The sequence below is a fragment of the Strigops habroptila genome, chromosome 7 (genome assembly GCF_004027225.2).
Source record: "Strigops habroptila isolate Jane chromosome 7, bStrHab1.2.pri, whole genome shotgun sequence".
NCBI classification, from domain to species: domain Eukaryota; kingdom Metazoa; phylum Chordata; class Aves; order Psittaciformes; family Psittacidae; genus Strigops; species Strigops habroptila.
Genome location: NC_044283.2, coordinates 47,208,652 through 47,226,098, shown reverse-complemented (window position 1 = coordinate 47,226,098; position 17,447 = coordinate 47,208,652). Strand labels below are relative to the sequence as shown.

General features: G+C 50.7%; 1 protein-coding gene across 1 annotated transcript; it reads left to right on the top strand.

Moving 5' to 3' along the window:
- The first annotated feature begins 18 nt into the window (after positions 1–18).
- NOA1 (nitric oxide associated 1) lies at positions 19–9,988 on the top strand. Its single transcript, XM_030492768.1, has 7 exons — positions 19–1,077; positions 1,756–1,920; positions 3,045–3,241; positions 5,583–5,714; positions 7,638–7,754; positions 8,547–8,664; positions 9,227–9,988. Exons 1-7 carry the CDS (start codon positions 75–77, stop codon positions 9,430–9,432), a joined length of 1,938 nt encoding a protein of 645 aa, XP_030348628.1. The 5' UTR covers positions 19–74; the 3' UTR covers positions 9,433–9,988.
- The last annotated feature ends 7,459 nt before the right edge of the window (positions 9,989–17,447 follow it).

Genomic DNA, 17,447 nt, shown 5'->3' with positions numbered 1-17,447 from the left:
GGAGCCTGACGCGCCTGCGCGGCTGCTGACGGCGCCGCTTACCTCGTTGCCGCCACGGGGGCGGTGGTCCAGCCATGCTCCGCTTGGCCCCGGCGCTCCTGGGCCGCTTGGCCCGCGCCCGGCCCTGGGCTCCGGTGCTGCGCCGCGGGGCGACAGCGAGCGGCGAGGAGGAGGAGCTGTTTGTGTTCCCCGAGTACGAGCCGGAGCCCAGCGAGGCAGCGGCGGTAGCAGCAGCAGCGGCGGCGGCGGCGGCGGCGGCGGCGGCGGCAGCAGCAGCAGCAACAACAGAGGCGGCAGCGCCCCTTCGCCGCCGGGAGCGAGAGCCGGGCAGGGAGCGGCGGAAGCGGGACTCGGTGGCGGCGGTGGGGCAGCCTGACCCCTCGGTGCCGCTGAGCGGCGTGAGCTGCTCAGGCTGCGGAGCCGAGCTGCACTGCCGCGACAGCACGGCGCCGGGCTTCGTGCCGGCGGAGAAGTTCCGGAGCCTGTCGGAGGGCCCGGACGGCGCGACGGGGCTGCGCGGAGCCGTGTGCCAGCGGTGCTGGATGCTGGCTCACTACGGCCGGGCCCTGCGGCTGGAGCTGCCGGCCGAGCAGCACCGGCAGGTGGTGAGCGCTGCTCTGCGCTGTCCCCCGCGCCACGGCCGCGGCCCGCTCCTTCTCTACCTCCTCGACGTGCTGGAGCTGCCTGATCCGGTGCTGTCCCAGCTGCCGGCGCTGCTGGCCCCCGACGTCCCCGCCGCCGGGCTGCTGGTGGTGGGCAACAAGGTAGACCTGCTGCCCGCCGACTCCCCCGGGCACCTGAGGCGGCTGCGGCGGCGGGTGGCGGAGGCCTGCGCCCAGGCCGGCCTGCGCGGGACCCCGCTGGTGGACATCCGCCTGGTGAGCGCCAAGACAGGCTTCGGCATGGAGGGGCTGGTCAGCCGGCTGCAGCGCTCCTGGAAGTGCGCCGGGGACGTCTACCTGCTGGGCGCCACCAACTCCGGCAAGTCGACGCTCTTCAACACCCTGCTGCGCTCCGACTACTGCAAGTCCCGTGCTTCCGACATCATCGACAGGGCCACCGTCTCCTCCTGGCCAGGTCAGGGCTGCTGTTCTCCCTGTCACAGTGGGGGCACGCGTGGCATCGGGTGTTTACATCGGGTCTACTCTCAGCCACCTCTGGGGCAGGAGGAGCTGTCACAGAACCTGTCACTCTGAAGCATCGCCATTGTGGGCAGTGAGCTCCAGTGCTGCGGTGTGCTTTGGCTCATCGCCTTCCCCAGGGCAGCGAGGGTGGGAGGTATGCACAGAGTAGCACTAAGGGGGCTGGTAAGCCAGAGCCAGCCTGCATGCTCCCTTGCCAGTGGGGACACCACCCGATCTCTGTGCCTTGCCGTCTCTCTATCAGTTAGGGGTGATCTCCGGTCTAGAGAGACCAGGAGGTGGACTGGTGAGCATCTGTAGACACAACCAAGCTGCCTGGAGGTGGGACTTGCCAGGGGTGTACTAAGACAGTCGTGGCACTACTTGGCTTTGAGACCCATTTCGTCAAAGCATAGGTGAAAGCACTTTCAAGCAGATGGATACCTTGTTTCTGCAGCCCTGGCTGGGGAAGCTGATACAATGGAGCATTTGTCATTCCACCTCCAACTTTGTGTTACTGGGTTTCACCCAAAAGTTTGAGAAGCAATCTTGATTATTTTTTTCATGCTCTTTCTCAGAGTTTAAATGTGCCTGATAGTCAAAGGCCTAAACGTGCCTTCGGGTTTTTTTCCAGGAACAACACTGAATCTGTTGAAATTTCCAATTATTAATCCTACATGTGACAGGATATTCCGAAGGCAGGAGAGGCTGAAAGAGGAGGCAGCAAAAACAGAAGATCAGCTAAGCAGTGAAGAAAGAAAGTTCCTTAATAGCCTTAAAAAACAAGGTTACTTAGTGGGTGAGTATTGTCTGAATAAAGGCATTGCCGCTCTGTCCCAATGAAAATAGTTCGTTACACAGAGGACTGTTAACTCCTTAACTTGCTGCAGAATCCAGTTGGTTTTGGCAAGTAATTTCTTCCCACTCTGAAAGAACTCATTCCCATTTAATTATAGAGTCATAGGATGGTTAGAGTTGGAAGGGATCTTAAAGATCATCTAGTTCCAACCCACCTGCCATGGGCAGGGACACCTTCCATTAGACCAGTTTACTCTAAGGCCATCCAGCTTGGCTTTGAACACTTCCAGGGATGGGGCATACACATTATTATGTATTTATTTTTGGGAAGTAAGCCCTTTATTTGGTACAGGAGTTGCAGGAAGAACATGCTATCTAGTATTGCTATGTAATAGCAATTAAAAGTTTTCCAAACTTGCATTCAAGTTATTTTGACCAGTTTTTGTTCTCTGAGTAATTGGTGCAAGAGCTCCAGCTCCTCCATAAGAGGAGCCATTAGTATTTCTTTCAAGTACATATTTTTCAGCTATTGTTTCAGTACAGTAGCATTGCAGAGGTTTCCTCTGTTCAGTGCACTTACCATCAGCATGTGCTAACCTACTTCAGATAGCTTAGTAGTTTACAATGATGCTGCTCTATAGGCATCTCTCATTTACAGAATCATAGAAGGAAGAAACCAAGTTCATTCCCAAAGGAAGAAAGCAAGTTTCACTTTAAAATAATCTCACTTTGGCTGCAGGTCACAGTGGTTGTACAGCATTTTAGTATGTATCCAGAAGGGGGTTGCCAGAAGATAGCTCTGATTTTTCAAATAATTCTGTGTTTGACAGTCTAAGGCACAGGAAAAAAGACGGCAGCCTGCTTTCCTGTAAAACAGAAAGAATGGAGAGCTTGCGATCTGGTCTCTGCTAAGGTCTGGGGCTTGAGGAGTGCAAAGCAAGAATTACAGAAAGGATTTCTGAGCATCTTCGCTTTTAAACACACAAATTTATAGCCACAAAGCATCTTTATCACCTTCATATTACTGACGTGCATCCCTTTTAAGCAAGGGGAAGGGACAGATGTCCTATTGAAAGAAAGGCAAGTAAATAAATTAATTACCAGAAACCTTTCACTTTAATCCAGGAAGAGTTGGAAGAACATTTGGACGGCAGAAGTCTAGCCCTGTGATTGACTTTGACCCTGACATGCTCTCCTACAGCGTAGACGAAGATCCCAAACCCGCTTCTAAGAAGCCTGAACAAAGGGAGGAGTTCACATACAATGAAGTGAAGGATGCTCGCTGGTGTTTTGACACTCCAGGGATTGTAAAGGAAAATTGTGTAGGTACTCTGTAGTGCTTTGTTTTGGGATGGTAGGGTTTGGGAGGACTGTTCTGCCTTAGTTGTGCACGTGAGAGAGTATTTCTGGTGCAGTCCTGGGATTCTTTTGGTTTGAACAATTGTGTTAAGATATGGTTTGTATTTACTTGGGGAGGGTTCATTGTGTTAGTGCCGTTGCATCTCTGAGTAGTGCATACTGTCGTCTTTGCAAAGGGACTGTTTGACTGTGTCATCAAACTTTCTTAACTTCTGAATGACAGGAAGTAAGCAATAGTGTTGTAAGCAGGTTTATACCTGCATCACCCAATGAAGTCTGCACTTCTTTAGCTCTACCAGCCTACTGAAAAGGTGGAGCTTAGGAGGATAACCAGTGTTGTGTGACTAAACCAGATCCTTGAGAAAGCATTGTCCTGAGGCTAACAGGATCTGCAGGGTTCCTGTTGATAGCTCCAGTGCATCAGGCCTACCCCAGTGCTCTGAAGTCAGTGCTGATCTAATGCACACATCCAAAAAAGCCTTTTTCTGATTTTTGTTTGCTGCGATACCTGCGCAGAGCTGCAGGTCATCTTTTTGGGAAGATTAAGAAGTACAAGGAGATAGGAAAGTTCTGAAGAGAATGAAGTGCAAGAACAACTGAGACAGCATGGCTCAAGTGCAGATGCTGCTTTCATGAACACTAGAAGACTGCTGGTTGTCTGGTAGACATGTTTGCCAGATCATAAACCACTTTACTATGGAACTTTGCTCTCTGATAGCTAGTGTAAAGGCAGTCATCAGCTTAAGAGACCTGGTTTGGTAACTGGAGATGGGATATGTTCTTCCCCTCCTCTAGAGTTGAGTAAGTGTGGAAAACAAAGAGGCTTTCCTGCATCCAGAAATACTTGCTACCATTTCTGATTTTGATTATCTTTGCTGTGCCTTCGGAGAGCTACATGCCACGTTTCAGATCAGATTTTGTTCCTGCAGTCAGTGTTCCATGTAACCGGAGGACAAGCAGGTTGCCAGGATCTGCCACGTAGACAGGAGATTTCTAGTTATGAGCAGGTTTGCATTTTAATATTATTTTGGAAGAAGAAGGAAGGAACGTGGCTATTGGCATATGATGGAATTAAATTTTGTCCATAATCGTTGGAGTTTTGGGGGTTTATTAGCTGCTTCCTCATGACTCCTTCCAAAGCCAAACTTCTGGAAAACCTACAAAAGGATTACTGATAACTCAAATTTTGGCATAAGCATTGTCAACACATCAGAAAACCCACAGCTAGTAGGGCAGAGCCTCCTCGTCTCATTGAAGTTGTTGAAGTCTGCTGGCTTTCAAGCTAAAGGTTATCTGCTTCTGAACTTGGGAAGAGCATTAGGGGCTCTGGCTGCACCACAGCCCTTGTTAGTTCAGTCTTTACTGCTGAATTGGTTAATCTTCAAGACTGGACTGTTGCAAACTTGTATCTGCAGGACTGTGGCATTGGGGGAAGCGCAGTTGGAAGCATTTGTGCTGTTGGTTCCCTGTGTTTAGGAAAGAGACATAGTCAACGTGGAGACAAGTTGTTTCCTTCAGGGCACTGCTTCCTGGGCTTGCATATTGTTTCATAGCTGGGTTTGAACAGTGCTTCTGTAGAAAGTGATCAGACTACTGTGCTGCAGCACTGCTAGTTAAGTCACTGGCTTTTAAGCAGACTTTGGGGTGGATCTTTTCACTGAAACAAGTTAGCACCTAAATAGATGAGTCAGTTAATCCAGGAGATGGAAAGGAAGAGGGAGGAGAGGAGGACAAGCAGCAGAAGCATTGGGAGCCCTCACTGAGAGGAGAGCTTGCTCCACTGTGCTCAGAGTAGGGATCCATGCTGTGTGGCAGGCTGGTCATCCTGCAGTTTGAGTTGTTTCACAGTGTGATCCAGCACTTTTCTCTCAGTGCGATATTTGAGGCCAGCTTTGCTGCTAGTATTGATTCAGCGCTTTGCGTCACGGCCTAAGCGGAGTAACTCAAATATTGCAGCCAAAGGTGGTCTCCAGTTCTCCACATGGCTCCACTCATGCTATAAAGCATAGTAAAGCCTGAGTGAGCTTGTTCCAATCAGACCCAGGATTTCCAAATCTGTAGTCAACAGGCTTCTGGCAGCTGTTATAATTTGTTATGGACCCTGCATTGCCATGGAGATTGGTGACATCCCTGTCTCCTCCTGTTTCCTACTTACTGTGTGGACCAGAACTGAACTGTTCTGTTAAATGTTCTTCACACTGCTCTACCTGATCTTTTTCCTCTATCAGTATAACGCCAGTATTAATTGCATTGTTCCCATTGAAACATCTGGAATGAGTTACAGTGGTACGATTTATTTTGCAGGTTTTAAATCTCCTGACAGATAAAGAAGTAAAGCTGGTTTTGCCCACAAGTGCCATTGTTCCACGGACCTTCATTCTCAAGCCAGGAATGGTCTTGTTTTTAGCAGCCTTGGGACGTGTAGACTACTTAGAGGTAAGCGAAGAAAGGATTTTGTGAGCTGCTGCTTCATCACTTATTACACTACCAGAGGATAAAAGGTTTTCTGGGTAACTTTCCCAGACCTTTTTTTTACTGCTTTTGAGATGAGAAATCTGTTAAAAAAGCACCACATAAAGTCCTAGAATCATAGAATAGTTTGGGTTAGAAGGGTCCTTCAAAGGTCATCTGCTCCAACACCCTTGCAATGAGCAGGCAGATCTTCAACTAGGTTAGGTTGCTCGGAACCGCCTCCAGCCTGGCCTTGAATGTCTCCAGGGGTGGCACATCCACTGCCTCTCTGGGCAACCTGTGCCAGTGTTTTACTACCCTCATTGTAAAAAATTTCTTCCTCATGTCCAGTCTGAATCTCCCCTTTTAGTTTAAAACCATCACCCCTCATTGTGACAGGCCTTGCTAGAAAGTCTCTCCCCATCTTTCTCAAGGCCCCATTTTAAGAAAGGTCACAATAAAGTCTCCCCAAGTCTTCTCTTCTCCAGGCTGAACAAGCCCAACTCTCTCAGCCTTTCCTTGTAGGAGAGGTGTCCATCCCTCTAATCATGTTTTGTGGCCTCCTCTGGACCATCTCCAATAAGTCCATTTCTTTTCTGTGCTGAGGACTCCACAGCTGGATGCAGTGCTCCAGGTGGGGTCTCACCAGAGCAGAGGGGCAGAATCAGTAGTGTACCAGTATGGCAGGAGAGCTCCATCATAGTTGAGAATCCAGAGCCCCATCTTGAAAAACAGCTTGGCTGTAGGGAGGAGTAATGCATCACTCAGGGAAAAAGTGCTGTTTGTGAGGAAAGCAACCCAGTAGAAAAGAACTGTCTTTATTCATACTGTCCTAGGCAGAGCTCTCAGAAAAGAACTTCCTGGGCATGTTGGTTGGGCACTGTTGGGGATTGAAGAACGCACCTGCATTTGTGTTCCTGACAAAGTAGGACAACAATGCAGCTGACATTTTGCTGACAGTAAATACCTTCTGCGAGATCAGGCAGCCACAGGGCTGTCCCAGGGCATTGTTTGTCATGAGGGATGACTTTGGAGAACCCATCTGGTGTTGTCAGGGTAAAGAAGTGTCACACCATCTCCTGATGAGAGGATCAGGTTTGGAGACACGTCCAGTGCAGCAGGGCTGGCAGGTAGGCTTCATGCTATAAGCCTGTTTTCCATGTAATGGTGCTCCTAGCAAGCTGAGCTGTGCACATTTAGGGCCCCAAAGGTCTTCCATATCTGTCTCAGTGCATTGCTCTATCAGTCTTGTGTATCTGCATCCTCCAGAGAAGGAAGACAGTTGTGCTCAGATCATGACAGAGGAACCCCAGCATCAGATCAGATTAGATCTTGAAAGAATTGCTGCACTTGGGTTTCCTTATTTCAGGCTGGTAGCAGTGTTTGTAGAGGTTGCTCCCCTCTCTAACCTTGTTTTCTCTGCATGCAGAAGTTATGAGAGTGCCTGCTGAAATGCCTCACGTTCAATTTTTGCATAGCTTGAGAGCAGCTTGGAACCAAGTATTCTTCAATGGGAGGTGCCTGTTAGAAATGTGAAGTAATGGGAGAAGCAGCACCAGACAGGGGAAGTCCCTCACCTCTCATGCCAAATAACCACACGGAGCTTGTTCTTGGGAATTAAACTAGAGCAAAGGTATCTCTTGGATGATGAGCTAAGCAGATGTGATGGCAGGGGATGTGGTATTGGGCGTGCTTTGAGGCAGGATGGTGAAGCTGTGGGTGCTTCTCTCCTAGAAGCTCAGCTCCCCTGTTTATATAAACCCTGGCTGCTCTGCAGTGACAGAGGCAAAGACTCCTCGGCCAAGGAGGGGACATTAGTCAAACAGGTTTTCAACATGCAGGAGAGAGCAATTCAGGGCTGCTGTTCTGTTGCCATAAGTAACATCCTCTTCTTGTTCTTTATGTCAGGGAGAAAAGCCTGCCTGGTTTTCTGTTGTGGCTTCTAACCTGTTGCCAGTCCATGTTACTTCCCTGAGTAATGCAGATGCCATCTACAAGAAGCATGCTGGCCAAGAGTTACTAAAGGTAAGAGGAGGTGCTGTGGTGGGCTCTTGGTTGCAGCTAGGCAGGCTGTCCCACCTAGTGCAGCGTCCTGCCTGGAGCACAACTGATGAGGAAAACCAGCCTATGTCAGGAGTTTGGGGCTTCAGCAGTGGGTGAGTGGAGATCTGCGGTGTGGAGCAGTTGTGCACAGACTGCATGGCTGCAGCTTTGTTAGGAGAGAGCACCCAAGATGATACATTTTCAGCAGAGTTCCTGTTTCTAGCATTCAGTCTTATAAGATTTGCAGTGCTTTGCTCTCTGATGCTTGGCTTTTCTTGAACAGCCTTAAAGTGCAGGCAGCTACAGGGATATTTTCCATGGCAAACTTCAGGCTGGGGTTTCAGAACAGACTGCAGTTGGAAAATTTACCTTTCTTATTCTTTCCCCATTGGATCCTCTACATGCCTTCATCTTTGGTGATGTGACTTCTTCCTTGGTATTGCCACATATTGCGTGGCACTTGCAGATCGATGAGGGAATGGGGTGAGCTATCCTTGTGCTGGCAGCTCCATCCCTGTGCACATTGAGAACAAGTGCTGTCACTCACATCAAGGCTGGGTCTCACCTCTGGGTTCCCACTGGGTTGCTCTGGGTGTGATCTTCATTCTGTTCTGGGCAAACCTGAAATAATTCTCGCCGGGTATTCAAGCCAGCTGTTATTTGGCTAACAGTGGTCTGTTACCTTTATTCCCACTTGTGCCTTGCTTACCAGTTTAAGGTTAGGGTGCTGAAGTGCTCGTTGACTTAAATCTTTTCTCCATGATTTGATCTTAGGTTCCTATGGGTGGGGAAGAGCGAATGAAAGAGTTCCCTCCCCTTGTCCCTCAGGACATTACACTGAAGGGAATTGGTACCACCGAAGCAGTTGCAGATATCAAGCTTTCTTCTGCAGGTAATTTAATATTTCTTCATTAGTTCACTTTGCAGGGTCTGCATCCTAGAAACATTGATGGGAAGAGGCCTGTGAAGGGATGAAGCTGTATTTCCTGCTCAGAGCAGGACTGCCACCAACGCAAAATCAGGGCAGCTATGACTTTGTCCAGCTGAGGCTTGGCAACCTCCAAGAAAGGAGATTGACAGCCATGCTTGTACAGGATGACCACATGGGAATGCTTTATGTCTGGCTGCCATACAAGTTCCACAGCATCAGGAATGGCTGTGACACTGTTGGCTGTCCAGGTGAGAGGGAAAGGCCATGGATTGGAAAGCTTCATTATTGTGGTGTTGGTAGTTCCCACCACAAGAAAGGGCCATGTCTGGGGAGAGTAGGATGTGGCTTTGGGTGCTGCCTTCTATTGGGAAAGGGCTGGTATTACCTTTGAGCTTGGTTTCTCAGAGCAGTCACGCCTGGGTAGCTACGGTTCTTAGCCAGCATGGCAGGCACTGAGCTTGTGTCAGAACCCTCCTTCTGATCCTAGGAGTTGTCTCACTGAGTATTCTTTTTGGCTGTGCAGGCTGGGTGGCAGTGACAGCTCACCCGGAAGAGAAGCTGCTGCTCCGAGCCTATACTCCCCAGGGCACCACATTGGTGGTGCGGGAGCCTCCCCTTCTGCCGTACATCAGCACCGTCAGAGGATCCCGGATCCCAGGCACTGCTGCCTATAGGACCAAAAAGCCTCCCTCCGTGGTGGAAAACCTGAAATCCACAGGGAGGAGATAGCATTGCTCGTCATCTGAGCAAGGTAGAAGACTGTGAGAGAGAGAGTGGAGAACCGTGTTGCTTGTTGATATTTGAGAGAGCTTGGACTCCTTTTTAAAGGCAGACAGGCATGTTTTTGGAAGCAGGTCTGGGGGAACTCCACGAGCCCACACCTGATCCGGCTGCTGAACTGCAGCCACTTTGAATGAGCTGAGTGGCTGGTACCTTGCTGTGAGAGGTGAGACAGCTTCTCATTGGGAACCGCCAGAGTTTCCAAAGTGGAAAGGGGTGGAGGGAGTGGAGAGGAGCAGGGAATGCTCTGCTGTGGGTATGACCCTCCTAGTGGCTGATAGTAGTTCAACAACATCAACCAAAAATCAGGTCCTTCAACATCTGGGGCAAACGAGGGAGTGCAGCACCCTGCTTTTGGACACAGGAAAGGTAAATTAATGAAAAGCAGGTCTGATCATATGGCTGAAGAGGAAACTTTTGCAACTCACTGCTTCGATTGATTTCTGTAGCTTGTGTAAAGGTTTCTGAAACTGAGGGTGTAAAATAAAACTTTTCCAAGACACTTCCTCCCTTGTATCCTTTTCAAATTGCTGACAGAGCACTCTCGTGTGGGCATAAGCATCCTGCTAACAACAGCTCCAGCAGGAAGGCTGGTGTTGGAGGGTAGCGTATCATGCCAGGTCTGACGACCAAAGAGAGGTGAGGCTGCTGCAGCTCCATCCTGCCAGGTCCAGCCACTAGTGAGGCTGAAGTGCTTTCCCGGGAGGCACAGAGCACACGTATGCACCACATACATACACAGCTGGCCATGCACATCACAGACACACAGCACTTAATGCGAACACAGGCAGCATCAAGAGCCTGTACGCACACATTACGTGCACACACGTGGTGGATCCCTCCACCTGCTGGGCTAAACACTCAAATGACACCACTTTCCCAGTGGCTGGTACCTGGAGATGTGAGCCCCTGAGGCTGCAGCCCCACTCCACTTTGTGGTGCACAGTCTTGCTACAGACACACAGCTGGCCAGGACCCCTGGTTGCACAGCCTTGTGCTCCCCTAGAGAAAACCAAATGCTCTGCCACCCTGAGCTGGCCCTTAAAGACCCCCACACCCCTTTTCTTCCAGGCCATTTCACCCTTTCTCCAGCTTCACTAGCTGTTGGAGACGCATGGTCTGACTTCAGTTGCTGCCTTGAAACCCCAGCGTCAGACCCGTTTCGTTTGTGATCCCAAGAGTGAAATTAAGACGCAAATGAGGTCAAGTACTGTAATCGATCAGTTGGTTTATTACAAAAGGACAATTATTACAAAAAAGGAAATTATTGTAAAAAAAGAGACAGCGATAGGACAGTTTTGGGAAAAAAGATAGAAATTAAGCAAGAATTGGGGGTGCAGAGAGAGATAGTCACCACCGTGGATCCAGCGGTGTCCCAGGGATCTGTAGTCGGTATCGGAGGTGGTGGGAGTCCTCAGGGTCCATAGTCGGTATGGGAGCAGAGTGTCCCCAACAGTCCGTAGTAGTCATTGGAGGTCGGTGTCCTTGTGGAGGGTGTTCTCATGGAGGTGTCCTTCATGGCAATTACCTTTTCCCCCTTTTATAATGAGCTGGGGGGAGCACCTCTGTTCTTAATGGCAGGTACCACACGTTCCTGGTGGACCAGTTTCGCTGGCCTTGCAGCCAGCTCTGCAACTGCACGTCTGCAGCAATTCTTGGGATAATGGGCAGCAATTCTTCACACCAGTCCTGGAGATAATGGGCAGAAGAGTCTTATCTCAGCTCCTCCCACCCATCTCTCAGGCAGTGGATGGTGGAGTCCCATTTCAGTTCGTCACACCCATCTCTCAATGGACTGAGGAGTCCCATTTCAATTCCTCACACCCTTCTCCCAGGGGATAGACATTGGGGTCTTATCTCAACTCCTCCCACCCATCCCTGAGACAATGGATTGGTGGAATCCCATCTCAGCTTCTCATATCAATCTTTGAGACAATGGATGGTGGAGTCTGATTTCAGTTCAGTCTCTCACACCCTCTCATCCCCATATGCTCACATGGACATGGAATACAGAGCCCTCACTCAGGAAAGTTAAATTTAATAAGGATACAGGATAAATTGTGCTGATCAAATATAGGGCATGGCCAGACAACTGTACCAACTAGCTGACTACACATAAGTAGCCCTCTTTAACCTGCTACCCTCCATTTTCTACACTTGTTCCCCAAAACACCTGAATCCTCCCTTTTCCCACCTTTGATTCCTCTCCTGAAAAAGTCCTGTGCAATCTCAAAGTACTCTTCCCCTGCATTCCATGATGTGTCCCACATCCTTAGACAGCAATCCTCTTTAGTCCAAAAGGTGATGTAGGGAGCTTCATGATACACAGGCTCACAGCATGGTTGAGGTTGAAGGATCCTCTGGAGGTCTGCTGCTCCAATGCCCTGCTCAAGCAGGGCCACCTAGAGCAGCCTGCCCAGTACTGTGTCTAAATGGTTTTTTTCTATCTCCAAGGATGGAGACAACCTCCCCGGCAGCCTGTGCCGGTGCTCTCACCCTTACAGTCAAAAAGTGTTTCAGTTTGTGCCCATTGCCTCAGGTCCTGTCATAGAATCATAGAATGGTTGGGGTTGGAAAGGACCTTAAGATCACCTAGTTCCAACCCCCCTGCCAGGGGCAGGGACACCTCACACTTGCAAGAGCCTGGTTCCATCCTCTTTTACACCCTCCTTTCAGGTGTTCAGAGGCAGTGATGAGATTTCCCCCAAGACAAAGACTTGTGGTGATGGGGTTTGCTCCTGGACAGAGGGGCTGATGGCTCTGAAAGGCGTTCAGAGTGTTCATTCTTCAGGAGTCCTTCAGTTGGGTTCCTGTCTGCCCTTGTGCCCCTGTGCAGGTCTAGGCTTGTGCAAATGGGCCTTTCATGGGCTGAAGACAGTGATGATGGTCCTGGGAGCAGCCCAGCAGGGCGTTATTTGGGCTCCCCCTCCCACCATTGTGTCTGTGTGCTCCTTTGTGAGTGTGCAGCCTCAGCAGGAGGAGTTGCTCTATCATAGAATCACAGATCACAGAATCATAGACTGGGTTGGAAGGGACCTTAAAGCTCATCCAGTTCCAACCCCCTGCCACAGGCAGGGACACCTTCCACTAGACCAGGTTGCTCCAAGCCCCTGTGTCCAACCTGGCCTTGAACACTGCCAGGGATGGGGCAGCCACAGCTTCTCTGGGCACCCTGTGCCAGCGCCTCAGCACCCTCACAGGGAAGAACTTCTTTATATCTCATCTAAATCTCCCCTCTGCCAGTTTAAAGCCATTGTCCTGTCACTACGTGCCCTTGTAAAAAGTCCTTCTCCAGCATTCTTGTAGGCCCCCTTTAGGTACTGGAAGCTGCTCTAAGGTCTCCCTGGAGCCTTCTCTTCTCCAGGCTGAACAATCCCAACTCTCTCAGCCTGTCTTCACAGCCTCAGATCATCTTTGTGGCCTCCTCTGGACTCGCTTGAGCAGGTCTATGTTTTAGTTTGGATGATGGTTAAAAATGCCTCTTCACCAGCCTGCACCGCAGCTATGTTTAGGCATCTCAACAGGGCCAGCCTGCAGAAACCCGTCACCAGCCCCATCTTGCTGCCTAAAATGTCATTCCCAGACAGAGCTAGCCACAGACAGTGGGTTTTACTCATGCTGTCGCACAGATACGTAATGTTTTGTTCCTTGAGGAGAACCTGTCTCGTGCTGGTAACACGATTTAATGGGGAGGTGGATAAATCAATGTGAAGGAGAAGCTTGCACCTCCTCTTCAGCAGTGGTTATGCGGAGCAGTCCTAGGAAAGCAGGCCTGGAAAAAGCTAAACTGGGAGACAGGAAAAGGGTCTGGCTGCAGTCGGTTCAAACCAGCTTGACAAATCCAAACCAGGCATTCCCTGTGACATTCCTGTGCTGCTGTATGTCTGGGAAACACACAACATGAAAGGCAAACAGCTCTGCGTGCAGAAGGACGTGCCTGTGTTACAGCGGTGGCCCTCAGCCCAGGGGCTGGACGCGAGGAACTGCAGCCAAGGCAAGTGCTTGGTGAAGCAGGTCCCCTGGTTTGGGGGGGGCCTTTCTACAAGGAGAGATGGGCTGCACATGGGCCTAGGGGGTGCTGGAGGTGGACAAAAAGGACAAAAAAAGGCATGTGTGTGCATGCCTTCTATGCCCAGTGTTCTTTTGTGTCCAAACCAGAGATGAAGGAGGTGTGCTGGGGCAGTGCAGGGGCTTGGTGTTGGGCCGATGCTGTAGGGCCTTTGCAAAGGCCGTGCTGTGCCATGAGAGTCCCAGCTGGGGACAAAAATGTGTGCTCCTGACGGATGCTAAACATCAGCAAGCAGGACATTGTAATGTGGAAGCAATTAGTTCCCCAATGAAAGCACAGACGTGCCTTTTATGAGCTCCCAGGGCTGAATTACACCGGAGCTGAAGACCTGCTCGGAAACACTTCTCAAAGGAAGGGTTCATGTCTGGTTTATGCCAGACAGACTGAAAGGTAAGACAGCTTTTACCGTGCCTGTGGACAACAGCCAATTTCATCTCAGCACAGGAGCCAAAAGCAAAGGTGGTTTGAGTCTCTGCAGAACTGAGGCATAAGGAGAGGGCTGGGAAGGTCCAGCCCCCTGGGAATGCCTGCTCTTTATGGGTGTCTCAGTGTGCACTAGTAGGGTGCAGTTACTTACAGCTGCTCCAGAAGTGTATTCAGCAGAACCACCCGCACAAAAACACAGCTCATGGGTTTGGATGCAGTAGTTAAAATACAGGTACAGCCCTACGGAGGGGCAGGTTTACGTGTAGAACAGCTAGGGCTGGCTGGAGTTGCCTTTGAGCCTGGGGGGTGCTGCAGCACCCAGGGGTGTTGGTGTACCTGGGTGCAGGTACTCCTTGATGTCCCGGCAGAGCCCAGTGCTGGGTTGGAGCAGGGCAGTGTGCCTGTGGGATGGCATCTCCCTGCCACCCTGAGCAGGGACATGCTGTGGCGGCGGGAGCCCGTGGGTTGCTTTGCTTTGGCACACATCCCATGTGGCACCAGCTCACAGAGCGGTTTCCTTTTCCTAGCCAGTGGCTATTCCCTGTCAGAGCTGCTCGTGGCAGCAGACTCCCAGCCCAGGAACATGGCACTGCTTTTCATGGCAAGGGCAGAACAAGGCCCATGCAACTACTGTTAACGCTCCCAAAATAGACTCTAATGTGCAGAGAGGAGTATTTGGCAGGGAACCTTATGGACCAGAAGGTTCAAGCGCCTGCTTCCCACTGATTTTCCTGTGATTCCCAGCTTGCAATTGCCCATAAACTCCCTTCACCAGCAACTGTCCTCACTGATCTTGTAGCTAAACTGCTGGGGTTGCCCAACATGACTTGATGGTGTGTCCATGCCCTTGCAGCACATTGCCCCATCCTGGTGGTTCCTCCAGTGGCAGAGGAGGGCTGTGCCTCTGCAGGTCAGCCAGCAGCATCCTGACACACCAGGGGCAATTCCTGACCAGCTGCTGTTGAGGATGAGCTGGTGGCAATTTCCCGTGTCACACATTGGGTGCCATGGTGCTCCTGTGGCCACATCTGTGAATTATTCTGCACCTCAGGTCCCCAGTCCAGCCTCACCAGGCAGCACTGAATCAAGAAGAGGAAGGAAAAAAAGCCCTCAAACCATCAGGGTTATTCTGGCCACCTCTGAGCAGGCCCAGGGCTTAGTGCTTTTTGGAAGGGCTGGAGCAGCATATGAGCCCTTCATTAAAACCAGGACCCTCCGCACAGCGATGGGAAAGGGGGTCAGCCTTCTTTTTGGTTTTATTCCATGATTGCAGGGCTCAGGGGTGTTGAACAGAGTGCAAACAGCCAGGCCAGATCAGGGAGCTGGCAAACATGTGCTGTGCTGCCCATGTGTTAGCTGAGGAGTGTGTGCTACGCTGTGAGCATGGGGTGCATGTCTGCAGCGCTGCAGCTGTGTGTATGCTACAAGCATGTGCTCTTGAGGTCTCCAGGAGCCCCTTGGCATTTTCACCTCCCGAGTCCCTGGTTAAGGCAGCACTCGGGAGGTGGTCCTGCAGCTTTGTGACCACCCAGGGCACTGCTGATGTCCCTGTCCCTGGCATCCCCACCAGTCACCATCTTCCCACCCTCCTTCGTCTGTTTGTGATGGAAACAAACCCAGACATGAACCTCACCTGCCCCCTCTCCTTCTCCCTGTCTCAGATGGCAGCAGTCTGAGTGCTCTGACCTATACAGAGCGGAAGGAGACCAAGAACAGCTCCTCCATCCAACCCATGGGCAAGGGACAGGTTGTGCCATCTGGCTTGAGCCCAAGGGTGTCAAAGCACTGCCATGACATTGCATTGCTGCAGGTCTGGTGCTTCCAGCAAAGGAGGGAGATGTGGGGAGCTCAGTTTACCAAGCTTTAAATACAACCTGGCCAAGGGAAGGGTTTTACCTTTCTAGAATTACCTTTTCCTATGTGTAGGTTATACTGTGCACGTACAAGGTAAAGCCGCTTGTGTCAGCATGGCTAAGCTTTGAAAACAAACAAACAAAACCCAACCACCAAACCAAAACCAGGCACCTACCCAGCATTTCAGCTCCTTCGAGCATGAGCAAAGCCTGGACAAGGCAGCTGAATTAAGACATAAGTCTTAATTCATGACATGAGCCCCGTCCCCATGCAAGCCAGCAGGAAGCTAAGCCATCTCCCACTTGAGCTAACTCACCTTTGAGGCATCTCGGTGTTCGGGCAGGAGCTCACACTGGCCTGCAAGGTACCACTGGACCGTGTGCTTGTACTCAGTTACCCAGTTCTGTAAAGAAACAACTTGGCATAAAGCACCTCCTAAACATGCTTTCAGCCCAGCAGGTTTTATCATGGTTTTCTATCAGGAATAAACAGTTTTTTCCGCCAAGGTGCAAGGAGCTAGTCAGAGATAAGTGTGACCTGACTGCAGGCTGAAGGAAAAATGGCTTCTTGGCTTGCCAGCCCACTTGGTGTTCTCTCATTTCAGGTAGCTTGTCCCCAGAACACCTTCCCAGAGTGGGGGACAGCACTAACTTGGAGTACAAAGAGCAGGGCCTCCTCCATCGATCCAGTGTAAAATCATTAACTCACACAGCACAGGCAAAGAGGCTCATGAGCACCCAGACCCTGCCATCTCTATGCCACACTCTCAGAGCATCTCCCTTGCAGCCCATGGACAGGCTTGGGTAGCATTGCCGTTTTTGCCCTACGCTGGCTGTACCATGAACTGCATACATGATGTCTACAAGACTTCAAGGGGAGCAACCCCAGACCTGCTCCTCACCCAGGTGATGACAGCCCTGCCACCCTGCAGTCCCCCAAGTCTATGTCCCATGGTAGTGGCGCATCCTGCTCTTTGACTACTAACTGCATGGCTCAGAAACCCAAATGCCCATTGACACACTATCATGACTTGGTGGAGGCTGCACTGCTCAGGAGAACACAATCAGAGAAGACAAAAGCTTACTTCTTCTGCTTCTAGGAGCGTCCCAAATTGTTCAAAGCTGCAGCAGCGGCATATACAACTATCCCTGCAAGTTCATCCAATGTTGTTTGCCTTGATCCCTTGGCAAATAGGAATTGTTCTGTGTTAGTAGGTGGTAAGAATGACCAAGCCCTAGAAGGCAGGTTAGCATCATGGGCTAATCCAGCTCAGGTTTACTAAAAGGGCCAAGGAATCTGGAGAGGGGCTTTTTACAAGGGCATCTAGTGACAGGACAAGGGGGAATGGCTTTAAACTGACAGAGGGGAGATTTATATCAGATCTTAGGCAGAAGTTCTTCCCTGTGAGGATGGTGAGGTGCTGGCACAGGGTGCCCAGAGAAGCTGTGGCTGCCCCATCCCTGGCAGTGTTCAAGGCCAGGTTGGACAGGGCTTTGAGCAACCTGCTCTAGTGGAAGGTGCCCCTGCACATGGCAGGGGGTTGGAACTGGATGGTCTTTAGATGATGCTATGACCGTACAGAGAACCCACCTCTGTACTGGCTCCCCCAGACCCT